This window comes from Brassica oleracea, chromosome C7, assembly GCF_000695525.1.
Source record: "Brassica oleracea var. oleracea cultivar TO1000 chromosome C7, BOL, whole genome shotgun sequence".
Classification (NCBI taxonomy): domain Eukaryota; kingdom Viridiplantae; phylum Streptophyta; class Magnoliopsida; order Brassicales; family Brassicaceae; genus Brassica; species Brassica oleracea.
The window spans coordinates 2,101,981-2,109,541 of NC_027754.1; the positions used below are offsets into that span (position 1 = coordinate 2,101,981).

A 7,561-nucleotide genomic window follows, 5' to 3' on the forward strand; every position below is an offset into this window, starting at 1 on the left:
TCTGATTTGGACCACCTTCATCCATGGAGAATGCTGTCTGTAACAAATCAAATGCCTCCGTTTAATATTGAAGAACACTGTCTTCTGCAGAATCTTTTTTTTTTCACCATGAATACTCCAACAAGAATTCTTATACTTCTTATCCATACCCCTAATCACCAAATGCTCCACAATTTTATCCAGTGAGTGATGGCTCAGATTGCGGCAGTCTCTACAAGGGCATAGCATTTCAGACAGACTTCCCAATCTTCTTGCTGACGAATTCATGAAATTAGTTGCTCCTTCTGAGTAGTCGTGACTATTCCTACAAGAATCAGACAAAAGAAGTTAGCTTTCTTTCAATCGGCGAGTAGAAATGAGATCGAGGGATTTTAGGTTATACCTTGGAAGCCAAATCAACAACTTATCCATTTGCTTACTTTCAATCGGCGAATACAGGAACAGCTTAACGGCTGGTGCGATTTTAGCTCGAGAGATTCATTTTCTTTCTTTAGGGTTTGTTCAAATCAAAGCTCGCAAGACATAACACGAGATGTTGTGTTCTGAAATTTTCCAATGCAAACAAAGACAGAAAAATTGAACGGTTGTGATCAAAGTTATGGAGATAAAACGAACGGTGTAGGATTAATCATAGTGCAATCTTAGTGGTTGCTCCTCATTGGCTCAGAAAAGAACGGCTCAGATCAAAGTTACCAAGACGAATCAAGGGTATTAATTTCGTTTGAAATCGCCACGTCTGCAATCTTGGAGGTTACTCCTCATTGGCTCAGGGTATTCATTTCGTTTGAAATCTGAAAATTAACGTATAAAATAGGATATTAAGCAAAAAATATATAAATTAAATCTTAAAAAATAAAATATTGGTATTCAAATTTTATAAAAAATATTTCTTATAAATTTAAATTTTTTATAAATGCTTTTATAAAATTGAACAATCTAACTCATATGTTCATAAACACTGCTACTTATTTGTATGTACAAAGGCTTTAGGGTATAGGGTTTGAACAAATGAGTGTTTTTAAAATTTATAACTAATGATTTTTATGAAATTAAGATTACAATATCATTTTTATAATGACCAAAATTGTGAAATCAAGAACAATTAGGGTATAGGGTATACGTTTGTACTTTAGGGTTTAGGGTTTTCACTTTAGGGTTTAGGGTATAGGTTTTTAATTTTTGGTCTTATCGTTTATGGTTTTAATTTTTAAAGCTTATGGTTCAATGCAAAATTATGCACTTTAGGGTATAGGGATCATAATATTACACATAATATTTGTTTTTGTTTATTAACCATAACATAATATTACACATGATTTAACTGAGCATATCAGTACTTAAACATTCTATCACACACTAGAAATACATAACCGACATAACAACTTGAAAACTGTTTCAGATGAGAAGTTTTAGACGAACTTGATTTTGTCATTTGGCCATGCCACAACCGAACCTATTGCATCAGACATGTATTCAACCTCAGCGGTTAGCCTCCAGACATTTGCATTACCGATCTTAGCCACATCAATCCTTGATTACGTCTACTCCGACGAGAACCAACTTGTCCTCCTCCACTTGTCTTTGCCATTTCTGAAACTGATAAACAAAGAACAAATTCGATCAAAGTAAAATCAAAACCCAAAATCAAAATCAAAATCTAAACCGAACATCACAAACTTGGACATGCATGTGTTAACAGAAACTAAGAATAGAAACACAACATCAAAATCGGTAAAATCACAAACTTTCACATCAATCAAAATCGAAACCCACAATCAAAATCAAAACCTAAAGTCAAAAGAGATTCGAATCGAAGAGATACCAATCGACATGCATGTTCACACAAACATAGAATCAAATCGAAGAGATACCAATCAAAATCATGGAGGAAACTTTCTAATCTAAACTCAGAATCAAATCGAGACTCATACCAATTGTAGCTTCGTTTCGAGAGAACTCTCAGGATTTTCTTCGAAACTATGAAGAACAAAGGGTTGCGATTCTAGTGGAATGTGAAGAGAGTGAAGAGAAAATGGTTTCGATTTTAACTTAAGTACTTTTTAATATATTTTTTCATATACGATAGCATTTATTTTTTGATTTGCAATGGTAAGGCGCCTCCACTTCCCAAATTAATGCGGCTGAATTATTCTGTTTTCCCGCGATTACAAACATAGCTTTTAAATTTTATAAACGCTACTATAAAGGCAAGTGTTGGTATACAATAGCAGAAATGCCAAAAACGCTATGCTACGATGCTATTAATACCCACATTTCCTGTAGTGATCGATCGACACCAATCCGCGAGCAGACATGGTCGCGACACTTGTGCTACAGAGGGATGAGAATGGAGACCTGCATGACACTGGAGTTCATCTGTGTAATGCAGCAGGTCAGAGGATAGATGGACAAGGGACTGCAATCCTTGAGCCATCTGCTGCCACCGAGGATAAAGTTCCTCTTCAGAGATCGTTAGCAGATTTGACCATGCCTAGTCAGTTCTTCACCAACAGGTCTTCGATTCGACCTCTAGAAATCCAGGGAATTCAGATACACCACACACACATCTCTCATGTGGGTCAGCACCCTTATCGTGGTCTTCCTGATGAAAATCCCTCGGATCATATTGAGACACTCGAGGACTTTGTGTATGGCATACAGAAGGATGAAGCAACCAAAGACTACATCATCTGCAAGCTGTTCAAATATTCTCTCTCTGGGAATGCTAAAAATTTGCTGAGAAGTCTACCACCAGGATCTCTCACTACATGGAATGATGTCAGGACTGCGTTTATGACTGAATTCTTAGATGATGCATGGGCTGAAGAGATGAGAGATAAAATTTGGACATTCTCTCAGGGACCTACAGAAGCTTTCAAATGCTCTTGGGAAAGGTTTAGGAGATACCATAGGGACTGTACACATCATGGTTTTACGGAGACTCAGTTGTTGAAAAGGTTCTGCAAGTTTATTGATGCTGGATATTGCAAGCGAAGGAAACTTCGAGACAAGGACACCAGAGGAAGCTAAGAGACTTATTGAGAACTTGATGTCTAGCAAGAGTTCCAAAAATCTGGATATGCACAGGATAAAATCAGTTGCAATGGATGGTGACAAGATCGTTGAGGCTGAGATTGGTTATGTACATGAAGTCTCATGGGTAGAACATGCTGAAGAGAAGGATGAGGATCAGGGCTATATAGAAAAGATGGAATCTATGATAGAGAAGGTCCTGAAAATTCAGCAGAAGACGAGTGCATACTTAAATCTGAGGTTGGATGTTCTCTACAAAGAGCTGAATGGAAAAATTGAAACCTTAGATGCCCATGTCATGATGCTAGATGCCCAGGTTTGTCAGACTGCAGAAGCTGTGAAGAAGCAAGAAGCTCAGGTCAAAGGGAAAGCTGTGGAAAGTGAGAGGCACCAGGTTAATGCCATCTCAGATGATGACTTTGGGGAAGTGCTCGAGCAGGAAAAGCTAGAAGAAGATGCTTTCCTAGTCAAAAGCTGCATGTCAATAGGCAGCTCGTACTGGTGTCGACCGACACCAACAACTGAGCATCGATCGACATCATCAGTCGGGCATCGATCGACACCACTTTGGGATCAGAAAAAACTGTTCGAATTCAGAGCCACTCAGATTTTGCCGCTTGACACCCGCATCCTCCCACCCTAACTAAAAGGGACAACATCGATCGACAACAACACAATGCAATCGATCGACAGCAACATGGGAACATCGATCGACAACAACAGAAGAGCAGCGATCGATAACAATAGAAGAGCAGCGATCGACAACCGCCAATACCATACCAACTACGTTTACCAGATCTTGATGCACACCGCTTGAAGGCCTCTCGAAATCCACCTCAGACCTCAGTTTGCTTGGAGACAATAGAGAAGGTAAGTCACCAATCTTCAGAAGCACCTGAGCAAGAGCAAACCCTAGCTGAAACCTCTTTTGTTGAGAGTGTCGATCGACAAAATCTACCAGGTATCGATCGACGACAACTACCAGGTATCGATCGACACCAAAAAGATGGATATGAACCTGCCATGGAAAAGCAGGCAACGAAAGAAGAAATTCCGGTTGAGAAGAGAGTGAAATCTAGGAAACCCTATATCCCCAATCACCTCAGGAGAGAAGTTAACAAAGAGGAACTTGAAGGATTTCACAAGAGGGTGAAGAAGGTTCCTAAGGATTTGTCTTTTGATGATGCATATCATAAGTATAGACTTGGCGATTTCTTTAGAGAGACCAGAGAGACTGATAAGGATATTGAGCTCCTATTCAACAAGGTCAGCCGTAAACCCAAGAGGACACTGAAGAAGGAAAAAGATCCTAGAAAGTTCCTGATTCCATGCTCTATACATAGCCACCATTTACCAAACGCCCTTTGCGATACTGGATCTGCAGTCAGCATCATGGCCATAGACACTACTGAGCTATTAGGACTAAAGATGGAACCTTCTAAAGATAGTTTCACTTTCGTGGATAGCTCCCGAGTAAACTCAGCAGGCATGACCAAGAATGTTAAGGTGGAGATAGGGGAATGCATTATCCCTGTGGACTTTCATGCTATGGATATCAAATCAGGCAAGACATCTCCACTCCTTTCTGGAAGAGCCTTCATGGCTACTGTAGGGGCAGTTTGTGATCTTAAGAGAAATAAGATGTGTTTGACTAATGGTTGAGAAGAGAGTGAAATCTAGGAAACCCTATATCCCCAATCACCTCAGGAGAGAAGTTAACAAAGAGGAACTTGAAGGATTTCACAAGAGGGTGAAGAAGGTTCCTAAGGATTTGTTGCAATACCAGAATCAGCGTCGGTCGAAATTAGAGTTGCAGCATCGGTCGACTTCCAGTCCTCAGAATCGATCGACAATAAGCCTTCAGAATCGGACGACTCTCAGTCTTCAGAATCGATCGACAAGAAGCTTTCAGCATCGGTCGATACCCTCTGACTTTCAGAACAGCCCGAGACTGAAAAGTCTAAGTCTGGGGGAAGGAACAAGAATAGAAAGAAGAAAAAGAAAAGGAATGCGGATGCAGATTCCCTATCAGTAGTTCCTTTGCAATGTCAAGAGGGTAGTCTTGAGTATAGAGTGCGCTGCAGAGGAGGTTATGAATCCTTTACCAAGGTCAGAGTGCTATGTGATCCAGAACTGAGAGACAAAGGGGAAGCTTCTGCAAGAGCTTTTATCAACTGCATCAACAAGATGAGAAAGAGAGACACTGAGACTTGTTCTGGAGCAAGTTCACATGCTCATCCAGACTAAATCAGATCTCCAAAAGTCAAGCTAATGACTGAAAATAAGCGCTGAGTGGGAGGAAACTCACTATTAGGTAATTTCTTTCAGTTTAGTTTAGATTATTACTGATTAAAGTTTTTAATTATTGCAGGTCAAAAAAAGAAAAAAAATAGCCGAGGAAAACGAATTTGCACGAGGATCGACGATGGCTGCGCAACATCGATCGACAGAGCATCACTAGCATCGACGATCGCCACTTAATTGTGTCGATCGATAGAGCTTCAAGAGTTTTGATCGCCACTGAACTGTGTTGGTCAACACTCAGATGAAAGTCAGGTATACCGTTTTTCCTTGTTAAATATTGTCCTTATGATTTATTTTCCCACCAATCTTAGACTGTATAACACTAGAGATAGTGTTGTTTAAGTCTGGGGGAGGTTCAACTAATATTTTGTTTTAGATTAAAAAAAAAGAAAAAAAAAAGAAGAAAAGAAAGATCCGAGTAGACGATTCCTTAGCACATCGACCGATGAGACAAGCTCGATATCGATCGACAGCACTTCAGATCCAACGATCGATTGTCACTTCATTGGGTCGATCGACACTGACATCAGCGAGTAGGTTATCGTTTTTACTTGTTAAATTGTGTTCTTATGATTTATTTATCACCATAACTCCAACTGGATATACACTGGGGACAGTGTAATTTGAGTCTGGGGGGATGTTTACTGATATTAGTGTGTTCATGAGTCTTATCAAAATGTTTTCAAAAGAGTTTTATTGAGTCAAGAAGGGGATAACGAACTTATTAGATTTTTACTTGTTTTCTAACCACTCTTTAGCACCATTCTAGACTTATTGATTGCAAATAGTACTAAAGATACTAAAGTGGATCAACCTGTCAACTATTCATACTTGCTGATATTGTTTGAAGGAACCAAAGCTGACCTCCAACACTAAACTTGACACAACTGCTTGTCTTGGGGCTTGGTATACATGAGATCGGATTCTTCAAACAAGTCTGGAAGGTAAAGCCTTGTGTAGATATATCACATTTTTTCTCTCTATTTTGACCCTAGATTTATAGGTAGAGATATTTATTTTCAAAAGAAAAAAAAAACGAAAAAGAAAGAAAAAAAAAGAAAGAAAAATATAAATTATGTATATATATAGGTGTTAGTTAGGTGGAATCCGAATAGGACTTGGTGGCTACAACCATTAAGGCTTGCTTCATAAGGATTCCAACAAAAAGAATTCGAACGGGACTTGGTGGCGGCAATCATCAAGGTTCGATACATATGAATTCTTGGATATAGGTCAAAAAGAAGTGAACATGACTTGATGGCAATCACCATTAAGGCTTGATTCATGGAAGCATGTCCAATCTTTGTCAATTATCTTGCAATATAAGCAGACTTTGACTAAAGAGAGAAATTAGTAGAGAGAAAAGATAGGAACTAACTTTTACCTGCAGATCCAGATATTTGTTTGAAAATCCTTGCATCCTGTGATCGATACTCCCAAGGTAAAGCATGCATTTTTATTTATGTTAAGACAAGATTTGCTAAGTTGGTGGCTAGGTGAATTTGGTTGCTAAGCTAGGATATGGTATAATGTGCTTTTGTGATTAGGACTATTATATGTGGATTGCAATATCGTAGAGGCGATGATTCTAAGTTTTAAATCATGTGAGTCCCTGCTGTTTTCAAACCTCTTTCAGAGAGACTGCCTGTTTGTTTTGCTTGAGGACAAGTAAAAGGGTACGTCTGGGGGAGTTGATAGACCATGGATTTTACCCACTTTTATCCATGGTCTATAAGTGTTTTAATATATATTTACTACTATATAGAGTCTATTTAGAGTATTTACAGGTTCAGGGACGTTCTGGAGAAATATGGTGATTTTGGAGCCTTTTGAGGTGCAGAACTGCACAGACGCGTCAGATGTCTAGCTATGGATGGAGACCTTTACTCCGTTAGATTGAGCCCATCTTTTGATACAAGATAGAGCTGTGAATTAGATTTTCAATTCCACCGGTTTGAGGTCGATCGGCATCCTATAGCAGAAGTTATGCCTGTTTTACTGAAGAGTAGTCAGTCTGCCTCGCGAGAGGAAGCTGTCGAGGAAATGAAAGACTGTCGATCGATGACACAGCATTGGTGTCGATCGACATTGATGCCAGAACATGGGCCAAGCATATTTCAAGACCGTTGGAAGCCCATAAGCCACACCAAGTTACCAAAATACCCATGAACGACAATAAACCCTATTTATGTATTTCTAAGCCATTGTTGACGGCTACACGCTT

At 39.2% G+C, this 7,561-nt stretch overlaps 1 protein-coding gene across 1 annotated transcript; it reads left to right on the forward strand.

The window, feature by feature from the left end:
• Positions 1–2,313: 2,313 nt before the first annotated feature.
• LOC106302340 lies at positions 2,314–4,695 on the forward strand. Its single transcript, XM_013738869.1, has 3 exons — positions 2,314–2,894; positions 2,992–3,528; positions 4,140–4,695. Exons 1-3 carry the CDS (start codon positions 2,314–2,316, stop codon positions 4,693–4,695), a joined length of 1,674 nt encoding a protein of 557 aa, XP_013594323.1.
• Positions 4,696–7,561: the final 2,866 nt, after the last annotated feature.

Excerpts from the sequence above, each read along its gene's own strand:
- LOC106302340 (XM_013738869.1), top strand. The coding sequence starts at position 2,314 with ATGGTCGCGACACTTGTGCTACAGAGGGATGAGAATGGAGACCTGCAT. Across the intron at positions 2,895-2,991 it reads TTCAAATGCTCTTGGGAAAG|CGAAGGAAACTTCGAGACAA; the intron begins GTTTAGGAGATA and ends GGATATTGCAAG. Across the intron at positions 3,529-4,139 it reads TGCATGTCAATAGGCAGCTC|GAGAGAAGTTAACAAAGAGG; the intron begins GTACTGGTGTCG and ends CAATCACCTCAG.